The sequence below is a fragment of the Protobothrops mucrosquamatus genome, unplaced genomic scaffold (assembly GCF_001527695.2).
Source record: "Protobothrops mucrosquamatus isolate PMUCROS unplaced genomic scaffold, P.Mucros_1.0 scaffold_39, whole genome shotgun sequence".
NCBI lineage: Eukaryota > Metazoa > Chordata > Lepidosauria > Squamata > Viperidae > Protobothrops > Protobothrops mucrosquamatus.
In genome coordinates, this window is record NW_015386115.1 from 251,179 (window position 1) to 276,742 (window position 25,564).

Sequence of the window (25,564 nt, forward strand, 5' to 3'; positions counted from 1 at the left end):
TACACTAAAAGAAAAGTGAAACCAGTTCATCTTCTGCACTCAAGTTGCATTTGCTAAAAATAACAATGGGTTTGCGCGGTGTGTTTTTGGTTGCACGTTTTCAAATAATGGGTTTTGCTGTTTTTGGGGTAGATTCGGCAGAACCAGTAATTAATTTTTGGTTGCCCAGGCCCAGAACGGACTTCCGGAAGCGGCATCCACACAGAGAACCGGTTGTTCACCTATTTGAATCCCACCACTGGTCACATGTCTCCATCTCTCTTTCAAAACCAGATTCCATCTGTACTTTATTCAGGGAATTAGATGACTTTCACAGGAGAAAGGTGGAGTCAAGAAAGGAATCAGCCTGGAGTCGTTACGTTCCCACAAATGGTCTAAATTCAACCTCTGGAAGTGCCGCTTTTTATCTCGCACCAATTTAATGCTGACCGTTACTTGACTCAGTTCTTGTGTTAACAGGCAGGAGCAATAAATCAGCTTAACAAGAATTTAGCCCGAGGTCCTGATTCTTCACGCGGGACGCTTTTCACTCTAGAGAGAAACGTAGTAGAATGGCATACTCACAGTGGCACGTTGTAAGACACTCTTTGGGCTTGTATAAAGTCTTTCGGCTGGTGTTGTGCAATGACTTGCCATGTAATCCCATTGTTTACGCTGTACTGGAGCAACACAGCTTTGTCCACAGTGTTGGGGTCACTGAGATTTGTGTTGCAGCTATCAGTTTGTGAGAGACTTCCAATTTGCAAAACAAACATTATTTTGCTGGGGGGAGGGGGAGAGGGGAAAGCGGGAGGGAGGACGATAGGGAAGAGAACGAGTTAAATCATGATCTACGACAAGAAGAAAAGCATTATCCAAATCCTGGCAACTACCCACAGACACAGATACACACACGGACAGAAAACCACATGCACAAAGACAAAACAATTGAAACTTTGGAATTCTTAGTAATAATTCAATTATTAAAACTATTATATCAAATTATTATAGAAATTAGTCCTTCTTTATGTGCCGTGTTTGTTTTTTTTTACGATGGATGATTTTAGTGTTTTTTTTAAATGTTTTTAAGTTGTTAGCTGTCCAGAGTGGTCGGATAAATGAGGAAGTATTTTAGATTCCTGATACCTAAAATTTACCTTGCTCGGGTTAAATCCAGGGCCTTGGTCACTGCTTGCCTTATCTGGCAGCCGTTGAAATACAGAGAATCGCCATGAGCGTAGGGGGCTAGCTGCCCACATCCGTTGCCTATCACTCCACCCTGGATAATCTCCCAGTTTATTTCGGTAATTCTTGCCGACTCGAAGTTATCTTTAATGTAGCTGGGAAGTTCATGGTTGAAAACAGAGCAGTCGTCACCTAAAAAGTAAAATAAATGAAATGAAAGCATCTCCCATCCACAGATATCAAGGTATTGCGACTGAAAATGTACATTGGTGTTTTCAGAATGTTTTCAAAATGATGTGTATGTCAACTCATATGTCATGGTTCTGACAGATGAAACTCTTCAAAGAACTTTGAGGCATTGTTTACCTTAAAGAATCTTTATTTGAGTAGCACGAACATCGGCAAAGCCAAAATCTGAATTCCCCTCCCCTGAGCACATAGTATCAAAGCACAATTCCCTCCTCTAACTAACAGTCATAAATCACATTCTCCAATTAGTTTGAAATGCAGGCTTTCCCTCCAGTTCTTCAACCCACCATTTCTTATCATCTCTTATTTCAAAAAACCTTGGTTCTCACCCTTGTTACATATTGTTATGTCTAATTAAACTCCCATGCACATTCCTCCTCCCCCCCACTATCATCTAATTCTGACTCTAATTCTAAGAGTAAAATATAAGAAGGAAAATGGCTGCATCTCCATATGTTGTCAAAGCAAGAACATCTGATGTTAGCAGCGTTGACATCATGTCTTTTAACCTGGACAGATGCAACATAGATGCTCAAGGTACTGTGTGTCCAATCACACTTGGCCAACGAAGAATATTCCTATTCCTATCATGTGACCACATCATTTAATGACAGCAATCATGGCACACCTCATTGCTGTCATTTAGGTATGATTGCGGGCCATTAAATGAGTCCTAGAAGGTTTGCAAGTGAGCTGGTAGGTAGGCAAGATATGACGTGAGCACAACAGGACCACAGGTGGCTGCTGCTGGATGGGGATATTCTAAAACAGGGGTGTCAAACTCGCCACGTCGTGTGATGTGTCGCGACGTATCGTGACTTTTTCCCCCATTGCTGGAGTTGTGGTGGGCACGGTTTCGGCATGACGCATTCAGCCCACGGGCCGGCAGTTTGACACCCCTGTTCTAAAACCATTCCACAGCAACCTAGAGCAGGGGTCCCCAAACCCCCGGTCCATGGACCGGCACCGGGCCACAGCATGCCACGCAAACAAGTGAAGCCTCATCTGTGGGATGCAGGTAGCACGTAAAGCCACGCACCCTCCGGCTCGCAGAAAAATGTCTCCCTGTGGAACTGGTCCCTGGTGCCCAAAAGGTTTGGGTGCCACTGATCTAAAGCTCCACTATCAAAGTAACAACGCAACCTCCCACAAGAGAAGCTGTGTGAAAACGCCCTTTAAAGGAGCGGAACCACACGTTGCAGCAATCCTGTACAACGGAGAAAGGACACAGAGCATCCGCACAGAATCTGACCTTGGTATTCCTCATCACAAATGCAAACGGCACCCGTGGTACAATATCCGTGGCCGCTGCAGAGTTTGGGACACGCTTCTCCGATGTAGACATGATCTATTGCCCAGCTTTGTTTTTCCGGCTCTTCTCCTTTTTGGATCCAGCGGAACTGAGTTGCACTAGAAATAAAAGGGTCCACGAGTGGACACAAGAGGTCAGCCGGGCTTCCAGGTAATATGTCAATACAGACAGTCCTCGATTTACAAAGATTCGTTTAGGGAACGTTCATCTTTACAATGGCACTGAAAAAAAGAAACTTTTGCCCGTTTTTCGCAGTTACAACCACTGCAGGATTCCCCGGGATCCAATTATCAAAATTCAGATGTTTGGCAAGTGGTTTGTATTTATGACAACTGCAGTGTCCCGGGGGGGGGGGGGTGTCACGTGATCCCCTTTTGTGACAAGCGAATTCAGGTTCATTTAACAAGTGTGTTACTAACTTAGTAACCTTAACAACTGTGGTGAGAAAGGTCGTAAAACGGGGCAAAACTCACTTAATAGCTGTCTTGCTTAGCAGCAGAAATCTGGGACTCCCTTGCAGTTGTAAGTTGGGGACTAACTGTAATTTGTGTTATGCTGGCATATAATATAGCCATCTTAAGTAGTTATTAGAAAGTAGAGGGCTTTCGTACCCTATAGCTTTGAATGATGCTCACTTGCTTTCTGGGCATGACCGTTGGGAGATATCCTACTCCAGTGAGAGCGAACCTTTGAGAGACCGAGTGCCCAAAAACTGGCCCCGCCTGCCCCCACTCCGCCCCCACTCCACCCCCAGCCCGGCCCCGCCTGCCCGCAGGGCCACCCACTGCCTCCACGGCCCATTGCAGACTGCCCAGTTGGCCCAGCAGCGCCATGGCAGCCATGCCCTCCGCCTGCACCCGGGAGCTTCATCTGCGCGTGACAGGGCGCAAGGGTGGAGTCTTGTCCCTGCTGCCCGGCTACCATGTCCTTGCCTGCGCTGCTCTGCGCCGGCTGTGCTCAGGGGCGACTCTCCTCCGGGGGGGGCTGCTGGTGAAGAGGGGTCCACAGGGGGAGGTGGGTCTGGGGCGACAGCGTGAGTGCCACAGAGAGGCCTATGAGTGCCGCCTCTGGCACTCATGCCATAGGTTCGCCACTACTGTCCTACTCTCTATAACAAGGGTCCCCAATCCCCAGTGCGTGGACCAGTATCGGGCCACGGCGTGCCAGCCACCGGTCCGCACAAACAAGCAAAGTGGGATGCAGGCAGCGCACAAAACCACGCACTCTGGTCCGCGGGAAAACCTCTCTCCACAGAACCGGTCCATGGTGCCCCAAAGGTTGGGGACCTCTTCGCTATAAGATACGGACAGCGTTAAAATGTCCTTTTCCAAGACACCAAAGCCAACGAATCTTCTGAGTGCTGATACGCTGCCGAAGGAGCGTGTTGCTTCTTCAGAGAGGAACATACCTGGAGGAGACGTGATCCGGCAGCTGGATGGTTATCCTTTTCCAAGTGGAGCTGTTGACAGAGTTGTAGATGGTCGCTTCATGGAACTGAAAGGGGGAGCAGCCAACACTGTTGGAGGAGGAAGGGAGGCACTGGGTCTGGACCAGCTGCCAGAAATCTAACCTGGAGGACAGCAAGAGACATGATGTTGCTAGGAGTGGGAGGGAGAGAAGGCATTGGCAAACACAGGCGAAAAAAACCCCAAACCCACACCCGAGTGGGGTCCCTACTTTCTCCGAAAGCCTTTTCGCAGCCTAAGGGAGGTTAAAAGAGCAGGTTTCAGTTTCTATCTGCCTTCGTCGGACACGGTAAGTTCACAAGAGATTGGAAGCCATTGGTGGACTTTCCACGTGTCAATTACACTACAGATGGTTAACAGAGGGCTTGGAAGATTAGCTTTAGCTTTGGGTTTACCTGATGACTGTTTTTTATATATTGTGTGTGTCTCTGCCTGCCTGCCTGCCTGCCTGCCTGCCTGCCTGCCTGCCTGCCTGCCTGCCTGCCTGCCTGCCTGCCTGCCTGCCTGCCTGCCTGTCTGTCTGTCTATCTATCTATCTATCTATCTATCTATCTATCTATCTATCTATCTATCTATCTATCTATCTATCTATCTATCTATCTATCTATCTATCTATCTATCTATCTATCTATCTATCTATCATTTCTATATCTTTCTATCATTTCTCTATTATCTATTTATTTTCTATCTACCTATCATCTATCTCTATCTATCTATCTGTCTGTCTGTCTGTCTGTCTATCTCTATCTGTCTGTCTGTCTATCTCTATCTGTCTGTCTGTCTGTCTGTCTGTCTGTCTATCTATCTATATCATTTCTATCTATCTATCATTTCTATTATCTATCCATCATTTTTATATCTATCTATCTATCTATCTATCTATCTATCTATCTATCTATCTATCTATCTATCTATCTATCTATCTATCTATCTATCTATCTATCTATCTATCTATCATTTCTCTATTATCTATTTATTTTCTATCTACCTATCTATCATCTATCTCTATCTGTCTATCTGTCTATCTGTCTATCTATCATTTATCATTTCTATTATCTATCTATCATTTCTATATCTATCTTTCTATCTATCATTTCTCTATTATCTATTTATTTCTCTATTATCTATTTATTTTCTATCTACCTATCATCTATCTCTGTCTACCTATCATCTCTGTCTGTCTGTCTGTCTGTCTGTCTGTCTATCTATCATTTTTCTATTATCTATTTGTTTTCTATCTACCCATCATTTATCTATATTTGTCTGTCTGTCTATTTCTCTCTCTATTATCTATTTACCTCTCTCTCTCTCTCTCTCTCTCTCTCTCTCTCTCTCTCACACACACACACACACACACACACACTCATCTATGTCAATCTATATCTTAACAAATTTCTCATTTAGCAACATAAATTTGGGGCTCAATTGTGGTCGTAAGTCGAGGGCCACCTGTATTAGCCAGAGTTGAATCATTGAAAAAAAACAAAACCATCTTGGCAACAACCAAGCCATTTTGCATCTGTTCTGTTACGAAGATGGATAAAAGGACATGTTTATGAATTCCAGTAATAGAACTTGAATCAAGGCAGATTTTACTTTCATATCTACATACATTTATGTTCACATCAATGCTAAATAACTGTAAAATAAGTATTTTGAGTCTTCAAGTCCACCATATTTTCAATCGCGGCCGTAAGTTTGGTAATTTACCGAGCATCCTTAGAGTATTCCAGCATTACTGAATGGGGATCACCGCATGACGTTGCCTCACAGCCAACCACAATCTGAAATAATTAAAATGAGATGTGTTTTCTCTTCGGTTTTGTCATTCTGTTTGGAACAATTTATTCTCCTTGTCCATTCTGACAGATCATTGCCTGTGTTTGTTCCAAAATAGCCAGCCCCAAAATATATCCCTAGGGCCTAGAGTTTCTTTGGTTAATCAAAACTTTGGCGATAGTAGCACCTTATGCTTCGTTTGGATAAGAATATTTTTTCTTCTCATAAACAATAAGATAACCCCATCCTCTAGTTACTCATAAGAGTAACTAGAAAGAGAACTAGTTTGGTCTAGTGGTTAAAGCACTGGGAGTTTGTGAGTTCTAGTCCTACCTTAGCCAGGAAAGGCAGATTAGTGACTTTGAGCCAATCACCTGGAGACTGTGAGTTCTAGTCCCACCTTTGCCATCAAAGTCAGCTGGGTGACTTTGGGCCAATCACCTGGAGACTGAGAGTTCTAGTCCCGCCTTTGCCATCAAAGCCAGCTGGGTGACTTTGAGCCAATCACCTGGAGACTGTGAGTTCTAGTCCCACCTTAGCCATCAAAGCCAGCTGGGTGACTTTGGGCCAATCACCTGGCGACTGTGAGTTCTAGTCCCGCCTTAGCCATCAAAGCCAACTGGGTGACTTTGGGCCAATCACCTGGAGACTGTGAGTTCTAGTCCCGCCTTTGCCATCAAAGCCAGCTGGGTGACTTTGAGCCAATCACCCGGAGACTGTGAGTTCTAGTCCCACCTTAGCCATCAAAGCCAGCTGGGTGACTTTGGGCCAATCACCCGGAGACTGTGAGTTCTAGTCCCGCCTTAGCCATCAAAGCCAGCTGGGTGACTTTGAGCCAATCACCNTATCAAAGTAACAACGCAACCTCCCACAAGAGAAGCTGTGTGAAAACGCCCTTTAAAGGAGCGGAACCACACGTTGCAGCAATCCTGTACAACGGAGAAAGGACACAGAGCATCCGCACAGAATCTGACCTTGGTATTCCTCATCACAAATGCAAACGGCACCCGTGGTACAATATCCGTGGCCGCTGCAGAGTTTGGGGCACGCTTCTCCGATGTAGACATGATCTATTGCCCAGCTTTGTTTTTCCGGCTCTTCTCCTTTTTGGATCCAGCGGAACTGAGTTGCACTAGAAATAGAAGGGTCCACGAGTGGACACAAGAGGTCAGCCGAGCTTCCAGGTAATAGGTCAATACAGACAGTCCTCGATTTACAAAGATTCGTTTAGGGAACGTTCATCTTTACAATGGCACTGAAAAAAAGAAACTTTTGCCCGTTTTTCGCAGTTACAACCACTGCAGGATTCCCCGGGATCCCGTAATCAAAATTCAGATGTTTGGCAAGTGGTTTGTATTTATGACAACTGCAGTGTCCCGGGGGGGGGTGTCATGTGATCCACTTTTGCGACCTTCTGACAAGCGAATTCAGGTTCATTTAACAACCGTGTTACTAACTTAGTAACCTTAACAACTGTGGCGAGAAAGGTCGTAAAACGGGGCAAAACTCACTTAATAGCTGTCTTGCTTAGCAGCAGAAATCTGGGACTCCCTTGCAGTCGTAAGTTGGGGACTAACTGTAATTTGTGTTATTCTGGCATATAATATAGCCATCTTAAGTAGTTATTAGAAAGTAAAGGGCTTCCGTATCCTATAGCTTTGAATGATGCTCACTTGCTTTCTGGACACGACCGTTGGGAGATATCCTACTCCAGTGATGGCGAATCTTTTAGAGACCGAGTACCCAAAAACCGGCCCCACCTGCCCCTGCTCCGTCCCTACCCCACCCCCAGCTCAGCCCCGCCTGCCCGCAGAGCCACTCACTGTCTTCACGGCCCACTGCAGATTGCCTAGTTGGCCCAGCAGCGCCATGGCAGCCATGCCCTCCGCCCGCACTCGGGAGCATCATCTGCACGTGACAGGGCGCAAGGGTGGAGTCTTGTCCCTGCTGCCCGGCTACCATGTCTTTGGCTGCGCTGCTCTGCGCCGGCTGTGCTCAGGGGCGACTCTCCTCCGGGGGGGCTGCTGGTGAAGAGGGGTCCACGGGGGGAGGTGGGTCTGGGGCAACAGCGTGAGTGCCACAGAGAGGCCTCTGAGTGCCGCCTCTGGCATTCGTGCCATAGGTTCGCCACTACTGTCCTACTCTCTATAACAGGGGTCCCCAACCCCCAGTCCGTGGACCACTATCGGGCCACGGCACACCAACCACCGGTCCGCACAAACAAGCAAAGCCTCATACGCGGGATGCAGGCAGCACACAAAACCACACACTCTCCGGTCCACGGGAAAACCTCTCTCCACGGAACCGGTCCCTGGTGCCCCAAAGGTTGGGGACCTCTTCTCTATAAGATACGGACAGCGTTAAGATGTCCTTTTCCAAGACACCAAAGCCAACGAATCTTCTGAGTGCTGATACGCTGCCGAAGGAGCACGTTGCTTCTTCAGAGAGGAACGTACCTGGAGGAGACGTGATCCGGCAGCTGGATGGTTATCCTCTTCCAAGTGGAGCTGTTGACGGAGTTGTAGATGGTCGCTTCGTGGAACTGAAAGGGGGAGCAGCCAACACTGTTGGAGGAGGAAGGGAGGCACTGGGTCTGGACCAGCTGCCAGAAATCTAACCTGGAGGACAGCAAGAGACATGATGTTGCTAGGAGTGGGAGGGAGAGAAGGCATTGGCAAACACGGGCGAAAAAAACCCACAAACCCACGCCCGAGTGACTTCCATACTTTCTCCGTAAGCCTTTTCGCAGCCTAAGGGAGGTTAAAAGAGCAGGCTTCAGTTTCTATCTGCCTTCGTCGGACACAGTAAGTTCACAAGAGATTGGACTTTCCACGTGTCAATTACACTACAGATGGTTAACAGAGGGCTTGGAAGATTAGCTTTAGCTTTGGGTTTATCTGATGACTGTTTTTTATATACTGTATATGTCTGTGTCTGTGTCTGTGTCTGTGTCTGTGTCTGTCTGTCTGTCTGTCTGTCTGCCTGCCTGCCTGCCTGCCTGCCTGCCTGCCTGCCTGCCTATCTATCTATCTATCTATCTATCTATCTATCTATCTATCTATCTATCTATCTATCTATCTATCTATCTATCTTCCATCTATTTATCTATCTATCTATCTATCTATCTATCTATCTATCTATCTATCTATCTATCTATCTATCTATCTATCATTTCTATATCTATCTATCTATCTATCTATCTATCTTCTATCTATCTATCTATCATTTCTATATCTATCTATCTATCTATCTATCTATCTATCTATCTATCTATCTTTCTATCATTTCTCTATTATCTATTTATTTTCTACCTATCATCTTATATCTGTCTGTCTGTCTGTCTGTCTATTATCTATCTATCTATCTATCTATCTATCTATCTATCTATCTATCTATCTATCTATCTATCTATCTATCTATCTATCTATCTATCTATCTATCTATCTATCTATCTTTCTCTATTATCTATTTATCTTTCTATCTACCTATCATCTCTCTCTCGCTCTCTCTATCATTTCTCTCTGTTATCTATTTATCTTTCTATCTATCATCTATCTATATATCATTCTCTCTCTCTCTCTCTCTCTCATTCATCTATGTCAATCTATATCTTAACAAATGTCTCATTTAGCAACATAAATTTGGGACTCAATTGTGGTCGTAAGTCGAGGACCACCTGTATTAGCCAGAGTGGAATCATTGAAAAAAACAAAACCATCTTGGCAACAATCAAGCCATTTTGGATCTGTTCTGTTACGAAGATAGATGAACAAGACATGTTTATGAATTCCAGTAATAGAACTTGAATCAAGGCAGATTTTACTTTCATATCTACAGTTGCATTTATATTCACACCAATGTTAAATAATTGTAAAAAAAGTATTTTGAGTCTTCAAGTCCACCATATTTTCAATCACGGCTGTAAGTTTGGTAATTTACCGAGCATCCTTAGAGTATTCCAGCATAACTGAATGGGGATCACCGCATGACGTTGCCTCACAGCCAACCACAATCTGAAATAATTAAAATGAGATGCGTTTTCTCTTCGGTTTTGTCATTCTGTTTGGAACAATTTATTCTCCTTGTCTGATTCTGATAGAATAGATCATTGCCTGTGTTTGTTCCAAAATAGCCAGCCCCAAAATATATCCCCAGAGTTTCTTTGGTTAATCAAAACTTTGGCAATAGTAGCACCTTATGCTTCGTTTGGATAAGAATATTTTTTCTTCTCATAAACAATAAGATAGCCCCGTCCTCTATTTACTCATAAGAGTAACTAGAAAAAGAACTAGTTTGGTCTAGTGGTTAAAGCACTGGGAGCTTGTGAATTCTAGCCCTACCTTAGCCAGGAAAGGCAGATTAGTGACTTTGAGCCAATCACCTGGAGACTGTGAGTTCTAGTCCTGCCTTAGCCATCAAAGCCAGCTGGGTGACTTTGAGCCAATCACCTGGAGACTGTGAGTTCTGCCTTAGCCGTCAAAGCCAGCTGGGTGACTTTGGGCCAATCACCCGGAGACTGTGAGTTCTAGTCCCATCTTAGCCATCAAAGCCAGCTGGGTGACTTTGAGCCAATCACCTGGACACTGAGAGTTCTAGTCCCGCCTTAGCCATCAAAGCCAGCTGGGTGACTTTGGGCCAATCACCTGGAGACTGTGAGTTCTAGTCCCGCCTTAGCCATCAAAGCCAGTTGCGTGTCTTTTGGCCAGTCCCTCTTTTTCAGCCCAACCAACCTCACAGGGTTATTGTTGTGGGGAAAATAGGAGGATGAAAGAGTAGTACGTATGTTCACTGCTTCGAGTTATTTATAAAGTAATAAAGGTGGGACAAAAATGTAATAAATCAGACTCGGACACTACTCTTCCAATTGACCCACCGTCTATATATTCATATTAATTTGATGTTATTGTTAGATGCCCTCGTGTAACTTCCAAAAATTCTAATAAGCAAAGTACAGTAAATATTGGGATAATAATTTGAACCTATTTATCAAGAGTTTCGGGACTGGTCTGAATTTAAGTCCATATTTTACTCCAAATGCCCAGAAACGATCTTCTTACTTTGAACTGGATCATGTATCCAGGTTGTATAATGAGTTCCCGAGAGGACAAGATATTATACGTCTGATCTTTTTTCTTATTTGGCCAATAGAGATGGAAGGAGGGGTTCCCGCAGAATCCGGCAGTCCTGACCGCGTTGGGGTAGAAACTCCAGTTTTCTTCGTGGGAGATTCCTTCTGTTAAGATCAAGGAGTGCAAAATGAACCAGAGATTTATTCTACGGAAACATATACAGAATCGTTACAACATCTTTGTCTATTCAGGATATTCAAGCACCCTCCCAAGCATAAGGGGCAGGTAATAGGCAGCACAACGGATCCCCAGGTGGTCAAATTGTAAATAATTAAGAACATCTTCCCAGTTATCCCATTAGAACTATTAGTAAAGATGGGGTGTAATTCAGAGAGTTGGAGATGCTGAGAGATAAAAGGAAAAAAAGAAGAATTTTATTACACTCTCAGAAAAAGATTGCAAAATCTTTTCCAAAGCACCTGAAGGCAGGACAAGGAGCAACGGGTGGAAGCTAACCAAAGAGAGAAGCAACCTAGAACTAAGGAGAAACTTCCTGACAGTTAGAACAATTAACCAGTGGAACAACCTGCCTCCAGAAGCGGTGAATGCTCCAACACTGGAAGTTTTTAAGAAGAGACTGGACAGCCATTTGTCTGGAATGGTACAGGGTTTCCTGCCTGAGCAGGGGGTTGGACTAGATGACCTCCAAGGTCCCTTCCAACTTTATTATTATTATTTACCATCCAAATCCCTGTATGCATTTTCATGTCAATCAACGGTCCATGTATCATGAACAAGCTGTTAGCTTTCCAGGTTCCAAGGCTTAGGCTCTTTAACCACTGAGCCATCGGGCCCTTGGAGGGCTTGGAGGTCTGGGTAAAAAGTTAGTTCTCTATTTCAGAGGTCCCCAACCTTTGGGGCACCAGGGACCACCGGTTCCGTGGAGAGAGGTTTTTCCCGCGGACTGGAAGATGCGTGGTTTTGTGTACTGCCTGCATCGCGCGGATGGGGCTTTGCTTGTTTGTGCGGACCGGTTGCTGACATGCTGCGGCCCGGTACCAGTCCACGGACCCGGGGGTTGGGGACCCCTGCTCTATTTGATTCTTACCATCATCGAATGTATCCACCAGTTGACTTGGATTGATTTCTGCTCCGCCAATCAGTATATTATCCAGGGCCCACTGAGCGCGATCCGCACCCGAAACAACGATTCCGTTGTTGATCACAAAGGGTTGCCACCAGCGCAGGCGAGTCGTGTTGGTGAGGGACTCTTCTGGGAGCAGAATGTAATCGTGCCGGATGGAGATATATTTCTGATAATCCATCTCATGCAGCAACGTCCATGATATCCCTGTAGTACGATGGTTCGAGATAAAGGGGAAAAAAATCAGTAAATGTCTTGAGATTCCTCGTGGAGTTTTTCTGAACGACTGATTTGCTATGAGTGCTGCCCTTTTATAAAATAAGAATAATCCTCTTGCTTCAAGCAATCATTATGAACATAATTAATTAATTACTTTATTGATTAGCCCAGGGGCCATATCAAGGTGCAGAGTTATGAACATTATGAACATAAAATATACATTACAGGTATGCTTATCCATCTGATTATCTCTTAATAATATTCTATCCTACAGAATAGAATAGAATAGAATAGAAATACAGAATAGAATAGAATAGAAATATAGAATAGAACAGAATAGAAATACAGAATAGAATAGAACAGAATAGAAATACAGAATAGAATGGAATAGAATAGAAATACAGAATAGAACAGAATAGAATAGAAATACAGAACAGAACAAAACAGAATAGAAATACAGAATAGAATGGAGTGGAGTGGAGTGGAGTGGAGTGGAGTGGAGTAGAGTAGAGTAGAGTAGAGTAGAAGCTGGAAGGGATCTTGGAGGTCTTCTAGTCCAGCCCCCCGCTTGAGCAGGAGAACCATACCATTTCAGACAAATAATCTTCATGATCTGTGGGGCTTCAACTCCCAGAATTCCTAAGCCGGACATGCATTCTGGGAGCATGGAAGCCAGGAATTCTGGGAGTTGAAGTCCACAGGTCGTAAAGAGGCCATGGTTGCTCACCCCTGCATTAGACTGTTAAACTAATAGAAATATTTGTTAGGCCCCGTATCAATCACTTGCCTCCATCTGTGGAATAATCCAGTAGAACTCCTTCTTTCCGACATGTCGGTCTGTGACAAGTGGTCATGTTGCTTTCACTCCCTATTCTTCCCCAGTATTGCAGAAACCTGAATAAAAAAATGTACAGTTAATTTTAATTTACTGGAAGAAGCCACGTGCGTTAAAGTTTAGTTTTAAATATCTTCGTTTCTCAAGGTTCTTCTGAAGGAATCACAGAGACTTCCTGTGTTACTTAAATAAGTTAAACCTCCCAATTTCTTTTTCTTTTTCTTTTTAGATATGTCTAGCTAGATTTCTTTTCACTGTGGGGAAAAGCCAATTTCAGAAATTAGGTTTTTGGTGAGAGCCGGACTAGATCGACCTTCTACACGGGCATTTATAACGGAATCTTTTCCAGATCTTCCTTCCTTCCTACACTTTCCTTCTTTTCTCGTATCTTCTGAGCTAAATCCATCCGTGGATTGAATCAAAGAATGGCTTTCCACAGGGAGATTTTTTTTTTAAAAAAAGTGCACGGACCGTAGGGCTGCCAGGAGCTATCCCAAACAAGGTGAATTATCTATGGAACGGTGGATAATTTATTAAATTATTAATAAATTTGCACGCGGTTGGCCGAAGGAAGTGGTCAGTTGGGGAAACCTTCCTTCCTTCCTTCCTTCCTTCCTTCCTTCCTTCCTTCCTTCCTTCCTTCCTTCCTTCCTTCCTTCCTTCCTTCCTTCCTTCCTGAGTTGACATTTTAAGGATGAAAGGTTGATGTCCCCTCAACCTTCTGGAGAGCATCGTGGTTATTATTATTCTTGATCGCCAACCTTCACTGACAAGGATGAGCTACGTTCACCTCTATTAGGTAAGCTGACCTACTTTGCGCCCCGCAGATCCAGGTCTTGGGTGACTGCCTGCCTCACGGTGGGTCCCCCGAAATACAGAGCCGTGTCCTCGGCGAGGACCCCACACTCCAGACAGGCCAGCCCGCCTTCCAGGGACATCCATAAATCGGGCCGGAGTTCTTCGTTGTCAAAGCGCTCCTTCAAGAAGGTCTGGGGAGGGATTGCAAGGTGTGAGTACAGGAGAAATGTTCAGAAAAATGATAATTCCTCCCTCCCTCCCTCTTCCCCTTCCTTTCTTCCTCCCCTCCTCCCTTCTTTTTCCCTTTTTTGGAATGCAATATTTGGTTCGTCTGCATTTCTTTCCATCGTCCAGATGCTCTTTCATTACCTTCAAAGGATGGGTCAGGTAACAATTTGGGCCGGAGAATCCCGGATCACAAATGCACTGCTCTTTCAAGCAGTCTCCGTGGCCTCGGCAGTTTTCGACACAACCAGGCCCAAGGTAGAAATTGTCAATGGCCCACTGCATATCAGAGTACTTCTGATAAAATCTGAATCTCACTGGACTGCAGGAACACACAAGAAGAAGGAGCTGAGATTATTACACACACCTGGATGGCGCGATAATAGAGCACGATTCCTAGAAAGTATGCTTTCCTTCCGTTATATAGTCAAGATGGACAGTATTTAATATTTATTTGCTACTAGCTGTACCCGGCCACGCGTTGCTGTGGCTCAGTCTGGTTAAATGGAAATAAATTCAATTTAACAATGCAATCGGAAACATTGAAATGGAATCGTAAAATTGGAAATTTGGAAATCGTAAATGGATCGTAAATCGGAAACATTGAAATGGAATCGTAAAATCGTAGCGTGTCTTGCTTTTACGTCCAACAGATGGCGCTGTTTTTCAAAAAAAGCATGTTTTTACCTGTCACAGGTGTGACATCTATATAATAGTCGGTATATAAAAACACGCACGTATTCGAATGCAACGTTGTGTCAAAATTTCAAAGCGATCGGTGAAGAACTTTCGGAGATTTAAGATTTTGAACAAACAAACATTTACATATTTATTTATATAGATGTATATGTAGGGGTGTGGGTCTATACATATGTTGTACGTAGTATGTTTAGGTGTGTGTCATGCATGTGTTTCACTTTGAGAGCGGGCAACTAAATTTCATTTTTGATGTGTGCCGTTGTGCCCACAGTAAAAAAAATGACAATAAAGGTTATCTTATCTTATCTCAGTTCTGGAATGCGTTTATGTGAGTTCAAGTTAAAATAAAGAATTATGTTGAAAGTGGTGAATTTGTGTTTGTTCAAACTTTTAATGGAGAACCAAATAAGGTAGTCCCTGACTTATGACCACAACTGAGCCTGCAACTGCAAACAAGGCAGTTGTTATGTCAGCTTTGCCCCATTTAACGACGCCACAGTTGTTAGGATATATGTCAGGATTTGATATTTGGATATCAAATTCATGGCAGAAACAAATGCCAGCCATGCAAATATTGTTCTCTTCTGCTTACAGGAAGAAGAATGTTTAGAAGTTCACCTTTACTCCCTGTTAATTAGGTCTGATCACAATAAAAAATATTAAAATTTAATAAATATTGTTTATTAATGTTATTTAATAAATAGTATTAAAAATAGATGAGTAATTCATTTTGACAAGGGGGAACCGCAATGCAAGGAGTTCTCGACTTACGATCACAACTGAGTCCAACATTTATGTTGCTAAGTGAGACACTTTTGTCCCATTTTACGACCTTTCATGCCACTGTCGTTAAGAGAATCACTGCAGTGGTTAAATGAGTCACATGGTCGTTAAGCGAATCGGGCTTCCCCATTGACTTTGCTTGTTGGAAGGTCGCAAACGGGGATCATGCGACCTTGGGCCGCTGCAACCGTCGTTAAGTCCACGCCAGTTGCCGAGCCTCCGAATTTTGATCATGTGACCAAGGGGACGCTGCGATGGTCGTAAATATGAAAAAACGGTGCCGTTGTAACTTCAAAGCTAAACGAATAAGTTGTAAGTTGAGGACTTCAACTCCCAGAATTCCTCAACCAGCATGCCTGGCTGAGGAATTCTGGGAGGGGTCTTCAAACTTGGCCCTTTTATGACTTGTGGATTTCAACTCCCAGAATTCCTCAGCCAGCGTGCCTGGCTGAGGAATTATGGGAGTTGAAGTCCACAAGTCTTAAAAGTGGCCCAGTTTGAAGAGCCCAGCTCTACTTGATAATTAAATATTGTTTCCTACTTACTTTCCTACTAAGTTTTCAGGCAATGGATATGTTATCCTTTTCCATCCTTTGGTGGGGAAGAAGACAGAGGGCTGGGAAACAGCTCCGGAACATTTCGGATCAGCAGGTAAACACTGAGGGATGAGGTACCTCCAACTCACGCCAAAATCGGTAGAATATTGTACATGGACTTGGTTCTGAGCAATCTTTTCGGAGGCTTTACATCCAACCGAAATCTAATGGGTGCAACAAAAAAAAAAGCAGAAACGCGTTTTGTTTCACACTTTAAAAAAAATAAATCAGCACAAATAATTCAAACCATAAGGCGCAAAACAATGTCATTTCGACGGAAGGGAACATCTGTAGCTCCAGGTTGAAATGAGGGGTCCTTGGTGTATTAATGAACACGGCTAGCCCATTGAGCTATACCCCCCAAAATCTTTCCACGGGGTACTCCAGCACTTGTCTACGGAGGTTCTCAGTCATCCAGGTTGTAGTTGTTCCAAAGGTGTTTTTTTCAGGAGGCAACTGGACTTTCTTGTTTTTCTTTGAAGATGTTTTGCTTCTCATCCAAGAAGCTTCTTCAGCTCTGACTGGATGGTGGGGAATGGAAGGATTTATACTCCTTGCAGACTTGTCATTTGCCTTCTTTTAGAGCTGGGGTCTTCCAACTTGGCCCTTTGATGACTTGTGGACTTCAACTCCCAGAATTCCTCAGCCAGCGTGCTTGGCTGAGGAATTCTGGGAGGGGTCCTTCAAACTTGACCCTTTGAAGACTTGTGGACTTCAACTCCCAGAATTCCTCAGCCAGCGTGCCTGGCTGAGGAATTCTGGGAATTGAAGTCCACAAGTCATAAAAGGGCCAAGTTTGAAGACCCCTGTTTTAGAGAGTCCTTGAGGCCACTTGGGGGTTTACCTGTGTCCTCAGGGTCACCTGAGTGGTGCAAATAGGTGTGGAGCCTTCTTGGAACTGCTGCAAGGACCGTTTTGTAGAGCTGTGCTTCCTGCAGGATGCTTTTTTACCCTGTGACCCTCCACTCTTGAAAGGGACTTAGCTTACTCCAACGCTTAGTTCATCATACAACAGGTATACTGATAACAATCATGCAGCTATCCAAGACCGAGCAGAGGTTTGTGGTTGGGACAGACCGACGTCCTTTTGGAAAGTTATTGATGAATTCAGAGGTCCATAAAATCTCCATACCTTGAACTGCATGATCCAACGTTCGGTGGGAGTTAGGTCGTGAGTGATGGCGTAGGCCTCTCTGCCGTCATGGCTACCACACATCAGGACCCCATCCGGAGAGTCGCAGAATTTTTCAATGGAGCAATCATCATGGAACATCCAGAGCTCGTTCACTGAAGAGAAAAACATTCTGATCAATCTTCTAAAACCTCAGTATTTCATAATTACAGGGGTTAACTAGGTTGCCTTATTTGAGGGGTAGGCAACCTTGGCTCTTTTGTGACTTGTGGACTTCAACTCCCAGAATTCCTGAGCCAGCATGGCTCAGTTTGGAAACTCTCCCTTTCCCCTCAGCGTGGCTGGCTCAGGAATTCTGGGAGTTGAAGTCCACGAGTCATAAAAGAACCAAGGTTGCCTACCCCTGCCCTATATCAGGAGTCCTCAACCTTGGCAACTTTAAGATTGGTGGACTTCAACTCCCAGAATTCCTGAGCCAGCCTGGTTCAGCTTGGAAACCTCTCCCTTTTCTCTCAGCATGGCTTGCTCAGGAATTCTGGGAATTGAAGTCCAAGAGTCATAAAAGAGCCAAGGTTGCCTACCCCTGCCATAGTTCCTGAAAACAAATGTCCGGATAACTGAGATATTAGTGGATTGTAATATGATGATGAATTATGTTTTTTATCAACATAATGCTTTAACTAGATCCCCACCTTTTAGAGAAAAATTGAGCTTGGCGATAACCCTATTTTTTCTTCTCCCCCCGTGCCTGGTTTGAGGACTATCGATTATATCTTTTTATATCCCTTTATGTACCTAATTTTTGAACTTCTACCTGCTTGGGAAAAAAGTGATCAGTTGATGCTTTTAAAAATCACTCTGAAGATTTCTTTGCTTGATCTCTTCTTATTACACAACTGTCAAGGTGAAAAAAAACACCAGTAAACCTGTCATCCCCACTCTAACGTACGGGCTGAATTTAAGTGGCATTCAATTCAACCCTTCTTTTATCATCTGTAAAATTTAATATATATATTTTTTTGCCAGTTTTGTATCCTTGTACTACCTTTTTCTACTTCAGTCTCTTACGGCTTTCTCTCTCTTTTTTTTTGGTTGTTAATCTATTTCTCTCTTGGACCATTTGTTTTTGTTAGTTTATATGTTTGTTTTAGAAACATTGTGTGTGTGTGTGTGTGTATGTGTGTGTAGCATGATTTTTCAGGATGTTCGTAATACAAGCCCCACCCCAAAAATAAGCCCCAGTTAAGATTGTCAGCCAGACGGATGCATTTAGTACCATATTTTCCCCCAAATAAGATCTAATTGGAAAATAAACCCTAATCTGTCGTTTGGAGTAAAAATTAATAGGAGACCCGGTCTTATTTTCGGGGAAATGTGTGTGTGTGTGTACATACACACACACATATTTATACACACACACACATATACACACACATATACACACACATATGCATATATATATACACACATATACACACACATATATATGCACACAAACACATATATATACATATAAATATACACACACATATACACGTATACATATATACACACACATATATATACACACAAATATATACATATACACACATATACATATATACACACACATAATACACATATACATATATACACACACATAATACACATATACATATATACACACACATAATACACATATACACATATACACACACATATATACACACACACACATATATACATATACACACATATACATATATACACACATATATACACATACACACATATACATATACACACACATATACATATATACACACACACATATACATATATACACATATACATATATACACACACACATATTTATACACACACACATACATATACACACAACATACACACATATACACATATGTGTTTTAAAACCCAGCTCTCCCAATAATTTGCAACTCTATCAATGATTACCTGTTGTCCTGTCATCGACAAACATGTCGAAAGCGATCCTGCCCGTCGGTCCCGCATCGGCAGGCGAGCGTTCGTGCTGGGGCAACGGGGCACTGCTGAAGGTATCCAGCATCACGGTCCTTTGATCCGCCGAGCCCGATATCAACACGTTGTCAATTGCCCAGTCGCTTTGATCGAGGCCCTCGTGTTTCGGCTGCCACCAGCGAAAACGAGTTCCCACCCGCTTGGCGTCCGCAGGGAGGAGAATGTTCACGAAACTAAACGGAGAAACATCACACACGCCACTTCGTCAAATATTTTAGAAAAACTACGCACGGGTCGTCCTTGGCTTCCAACAGCTCATTTAGTGACCGTTCAAAGTTACAATGGCACAGGAAAAAGGGACTTAGGGCCCTTTTTCACACTCAACAACCGTTGTGGCATCCCCACGGTCATGTGATCAGAATTCCGACGGTCGCCGTGTCCCGGGGTCATGTGATCACCTTTGGCGACCTTCCAACAAGCAAAGTCAATGGGGAAGCCATGTTCACTTACTCATTTAACAACTGAAGTGATTCCTGTCAGAACTGGGGCAAGAAAGGTGGTTAAAAACTCCATAACTGTCTTATTTTTGGGCTCAATTGTGGCAGTAAGTCAAGGACTGTGTGTATTCGTTTAGCGACCATCCCCAAGGCCAACATTCCTCGGCGGATGGGACCCATAACCTGCCCGAACTGCCAGATCGGGCAGGTAGAAATGACTTGGAAAAGATGGCCCAAGCCCAAAGCATGATGGGAATTATTCATAGTTGAATAATTGAACTTGTCGTTTAGTTTCTCTACATCAGGGCTCTTCAAATTTGGCCCTTTTATGACTTGTGCACTTCAACTCCCAGAATTCCTCAGCCAGCCCTCAGGGCTGGCTGAGGAATTCTGGGAGGTGAAGTCCACAAGTCATAAAAGGGCCACGTTTGAAGACCCCTGACATAACGTAAGGGGGAAATAATGCTAACTCAAAAAGAGCTAAACTGGTGTTTCTCAACCTCGGCCATTTTAAGAGGTGTGGACTTCAACTCCCAGAATTCCCTAGCCAGCTATGCTTTGTCCCCAACCTGCTCTTCTACCTTGTGGCGTCACATAATGCAGGGGTCTTCAAACTTGGCCCTTTGATGACTTGTGGACTTCAACTCCCAGAATTCCTCAGCCAGCGTGCCTGGCTGAGGAATTCTGGGAGTTGAAGTCCACAAGTCTTAAAGTGGCCAAGTCTGAAGACCCCAGCTCTACATGAACACGGTGATTGTGCTAACTTTAAGGATATGAAAGATCTCGTTTTAACTACTAAATGGCTCCAAAGATGTTAACCTAAATTAAGCATCAGTAAGGGAGCGGGGATCAATCTGGAAAAAAAAATTGATGAGTTTTATAACGGCAGTAGTCTTAGGGAAAGTCTACTTTTAATTCAGTTTATTCATACTGACAGGATGAGATTTGATTGAGTCAACTAGAACTAAGGAGAAACTTCCTGGCAGTTAGAACAATTACCCAGGGGAACTACCTGCCTCCAGAAGCAGTGAATGCTCCAACACTGGAAGTTTTTAAGAAGAGACTGGACAGCCATTTGTCCGAAATGGTATGGGGTTCCTGCCTGAACAGGGGTTTGGACTAGATGACCTCCAAGGTCCCTTCCAACTTTATTATTATTATTATTATTATTATTATTATTATTATTATTATTATTATTATTATTATTATTATTATTATTATTATTATTGTTGTTGTTGTTGTTGTTGTTGTTGTTATATTATTATTATTATTATTATTATTATTATTATTATTATTATTATTATTATTATTATTATTATTATTATTATTATTATTATTATTATTATTATTTCAACAGGCAAGGTGAACGTTGCTATTACCCGGGCTTGCTGAACTGGTCGTAAAATATTTCCATCAAAAGGCTCCACGTAATGCCCCCATTTACAGAATATTCCAGAAGAACTCCTTGGTTACGGTTGTTGGGGCTGATCAGGCATCCATACATGAAATAAAACTGAATGAATTCTGCCTTGGTGAGGTTGAGATCCACTGTCACGAGCAAACGGCTGCATCCCTTAGGAAAGAACGGGGAAAAAATGGAGAGCACTCAGGGAAAGACGACCGACCTCATTAATTGATATGCTTAGAAAAGCAGAACCAAGGTTAGTTGTTTTTTTTTGGGGGGGGGTCTCTCCAAAGAAGACAAAACCAAGATTAAGAGGTTTATTGACAGGGCCATGCATTGCTTTTTGCTCAGTGCAATTGGCCTAAAGTCACCCAGCTGGCTTTCATGGCTAAGGTGGGATTAGAACTCACCATCTCCTGGTAATTGGCCTAAAGTCACCCAGCTGGCTTTCCTGTCTAGGGCGGAACTAGAATTCACAGTCTCCTGGTAATTGGCCTAAAGTCACCCAGCTGGCTTTCCTGTCTAGGGTGGAACTAGAATTCACAGTCTCCTAGTAATTGGCCCAAAGTCACCCAGCTGGCTTTGATGTCTAGGGTGGAACTAGAATTCACAGTCTCCTGGTAATTGGCCCAAAGGCACCCAGCTGGCTTTCCTGTCTAGGGCAAAACTAGAATTCAAATTCTCCTGGTAATTGGCCCAAAGGCACCCAGCTGGCTTTCCTGTCTAGGGCGGAACTAGAATTCAAAGTTTCTTGGTAATTGGCCCAAAGTCACCCAGCTGGCTTTCCTGTCTAGGGCGGAACTAGAATTCATAGTCTCCTGGTAACTGGCCCAAAGTCACCCAGCTGGCTTTCATGGCTAAGGTGGGACTAGAACTCACCGTCTCCTGTTTTTTTATCCTGATGCCTTAAGCCAGTGATGGCGAACCTTTTAGAGACCGAGTGCCCAAACTGCAATCCAAAACCCACTTATGCATCGTCGAGTGCCGGGTGGGTGTGGCCCATTGGCTGGGTGTGGCCCATTGGCTGGGTGTAGCTACAGTGGTAACGGCAGACTGGGTGGGACTAAAAAGTTCAATCAATCAATTCCAACTTTGCAAGATCTTTTCTTTTCCCGCGAGAAGTTGAAATTGACTGATTGATTGTACCTCTTTTTTTTTTTGCACACGGCGGCGGAGGCCTAAAGCGAAAAGGTTTTATAAAACCCAGCTGAAGGCCTAGGACTGGGGCGACAGCGCGTGTGCCCACAGAAAGGGCTCTGAGTGCCGCCTCTGGCACCCGTGCCATAGGTTCGCCACCACTGCCTTAAGCCCTAGACCAAACTGGCTCTCTACATGAAAGCAACTGAAGAGTTGATAGTCCTGCTCAATGTCCAGAAGAAGTTTGCAACTTTGAGTCCCTACTTTTCACTTAGGTTGGGCAAATAATCTTTTACTGAAGTATTTTCATCTATTTCGCTTTTCTGTGCTCACCCGCCTCCAACACATTGTCACGTTTACAGCCAGGCTGCGACAGCGACAAAAACATAAACCCAAGAGGAAAGAAAAAAAAATGCAGCGGAGGGGAAAAGAAGCCCAAGGAAAGGCCCGCTCGAGAGAAACAAGATGCCCCAAATCAAAATACTAACCCCGCTAAAATGAAGGACCATCCCCGAAGCCACCGCACCGCAGACGGTGCTGAGTTTCCCCCCGTTGACGGTTAACCAGTTCTGATTGGACGGCGCCCGGTTGAAATTGTCTTTCAGTTGAGTGGGGAGGGACACATCGGGCTCGTCGCAGTATAACCCGCTCCAGTTTTCATCGCACCTGTGAAGAACAGCAGACAGAGAGAACCTGATGAAGTTGAAACTCAAGTCCTTTGGCCACCTAATGAGAAGGAAGGACTCCCTGGAGAAGAGCCTAATGCTGGGAAAGATGGAGGGCAAGAGAAGAAGGGGACGACGGAGAAGGAGGTGGCTGGATGGAGTCACTGAAGCAGTAGGCGGGAGCTTCAATGGACTCCAGAAGATGGTAGAGGACAGGAAGGCCTGAAGGAGATCAACCCTGACTGCTCTTTAGAAGGCCAGATCCTGAAGTTGAAACTCAAGTCCTTTGGCCACCTAATGAGAAGGAAGGACTCGCTGGAGAAGAGCCTGATGCTGGGAAAGATGGAGGGCAAGAGAAGAAGGGGACGACAGAGAAGGAGGTGGCTGGATGGAGTCACTGAAGCAGTAGGCTTGAGGTTCAATGGACTCCAGAAGATGGTAGAGGACAGGAAGGCCTGGAGGAACGTTGTCCATGGGGTCGCGATGGGTCGGACACGACTTCGCAACTAACAACAACAATGAAATTTTGCATTTTGGGTTAACTGGTACTTTGAAGACAATTCGCATGTCCACTGAACAAGATATTTTAATGACTATAAAACTACCCAAGTAATAGCATCTACAGTAAGTGATTCTGCAGACACTTTTAAAGAATTTAAATAACGGAAATGAATTTGGTATCTGAGACCTCTTCAATCCAGCGCCCCCCAAACCAGGGAAAATACATTAAAAATCACAGATAAATGGTGCGTTAATCCATTACAGCAAACCACATACCGGTAATGTTCCCTCTTAATTGTTGCATTAAAAAACGGTTCTGTTATCTCTCTTTACAGATGTTGCTGAAATAATAACGCACGAAGATTACTAACTTTTTCTCTCCTCTTCCTAAACAGTGAGATGAGTAAGCGATTGCTGACCAGAGCTACCAGCGGTTCGATGGTAATTGATATTAATGGTAGCTTTGGATTATTGCTCTCTAGTTGAAAAATCGCCCGAGCGCTGCAAATGGCCAAAAATAATGCAGCCCATTATTTTTTATGAGCGATGGTATCATTTTTATTGATTTTGTAGCTGCGCAGAATTTGTTCAGCTTCATTACCTGACATTCGTGGTTTGTTTTTGAGAGGAGACAGAGATTTACTCGAACGGGGGAGCCGCTTAGTTTGAGTCCCAAGAATAAGCCAATTGAAAGGATTATATGGTAAATGAAAATCACGCACAGGTAAGTTCTCGACTTACAGGCGTAATTTTTGTCGCTACGTGAGACAGTTGTGAAGTAAATTTTGCCCCGTTTTATGGCCTGAAGTGACCAAGGTTACAACGGCACTGAAAGAAGGGACTTATGACCATTTTTCACACTTATGACCGCTGCACCATCCCCAGAGTCGCGCAATTTATATCCAGATGCTTGGAAACTGACTCATATTTATGACGGTTACAGTGTCCCAGGGGGGTCACGTGGTCCCCTTTTTGCAACCTTCTGACAAGCAAAGTCAAAGCCAGATTCACTTAACAACCAGGTTACTAACTGAACAGTTGGAACGATTGACTTAACAACTGTGGCGAGAAAGGTCGTAAAATGGGGCAAAACTCACTACACAACTGTCTCACTTAGCAACCTAAATTTTGGGCTCCATTGTGGTCGTAAGTCTAGGACTACCTGTAGTTACTTTGTCTCTCTCAGCGGACTGAGTACTTACACGCAGTTCCCTTCAGAACATCTTCCGTGTCCGCTGCACATATCTATACAGCCGTCACCTATGTAGACGTTGTCAATGGCCCAGGTTTGTTGCTTGTCGAAAGGAGCCGTTTGGTGCCAACGGAAACGAGTTGCATCAGACCTTTAGGAAAGACAAAACATGTGGAAAAAAATGCTTGTGGGATTCAAATACGTGAATAACTGGTTCTCTGCATGGACGCTGCTTCCGGAAGTCCGTTCTGGGCCTGAGTCTCTGAGGCTCAGAACAGACTTCTGGAAGCAGCATCCATGTACTTCCGGCAGGCTGTTCCAGGCCTGGGAGGCCTCCTCCAGGCTTCCGAGGCCTCCTCCAGGCCTCCGAGGCCCAGAACAGACTTCCGGAAGCGGCATCCATACACTTCTGGTAGGACATTCTGGGCTTCGGAGGTCTCCTCCAGGCCTTGGAGGCCCAGAACAGACTTCCAGAACTGGTGTCTACGCACTTCCGGTGGGCCATTCTGGGCTTGGGAGGCCTCCTCCAGGCCTCCGAGGCCCAGAATGGACTTCTGAAAGTGGCGTCCATGCACTTCCGGTGGGCCGTTCCGGGCCTGGGTGGCCTTCTCCAAGGCCTCCGAGGCCCAGAACGGACTTCCGGAAGCGGCATCCACACAATTCTGGAGAGTCATTTTGGGCCTTGCGAAAAAGGGCTAGGGCTTCAGCCAGTTCACCGAA

General features: G+C 44.2%; 1 protein-coding gene across 1 annotated transcript in view; it reads right to left on the minus strand.

Annotated features, from left to right (window-relative positions):
- Positions 1-25,564, minus strand: part of RELN (reelin) — a 99,608-nt gene that overhangs the window by 10,432 nt on the left and 63,612 nt on the right. The window contains exons 27-42 of the mRNA XM_015810649.1: positions 24,855-24,995; positions 22,975-23,152; positions 21,324-21,517; positions 19,424-19,680; positions 17,471-17,625; positions 16,288-16,502; positions 14,405-14,582; positions 14,051-14,226; positions 13,190-13,296; positions 12,148-12,390; positions 11,028-11,203; positions 9,910-9,983; positions 8,427-8,588; positions 6,945-7,102; positions 1,137-1,356; positions 565-762 (exon numbers count right to left, since the gene is read on the minus strand). Coding sequence (XP_015666135.1) covers positions 565-762; positions 1,137-1,356; positions 6,945-7,102; positions 8,427-8,588; positions 9,910-9,983; positions 11,028-11,203; positions 12,148-12,390; positions 13,190-13,296; positions 14,051-14,226; positions 14,405-14,582; positions 16,288-16,502; positions 17,471-17,625; positions 19,424-19,680; positions 21,324-21,517; positions 22,975-23,152; positions 24,855-24,995 — 2,832 coding nt within the window. The remainder of the gene's footprint in view (positions 1-564; positions 763-1,136; positions 1,357-6,944; positions 7,103-8,426; positions 8,589-9,909; positions 9,984-11,027; positions 11,204-12,147; positions 12,391-13,189; positions 13,297-14,050; positions 14,227-14,404; positions 14,583-16,287; positions 16,503-17,470; positions 17,626-19,423; positions 19,681-21,323; positions 21,518-22,974; positions 23,153-24,854; positions 24,996-25,564) is intronic.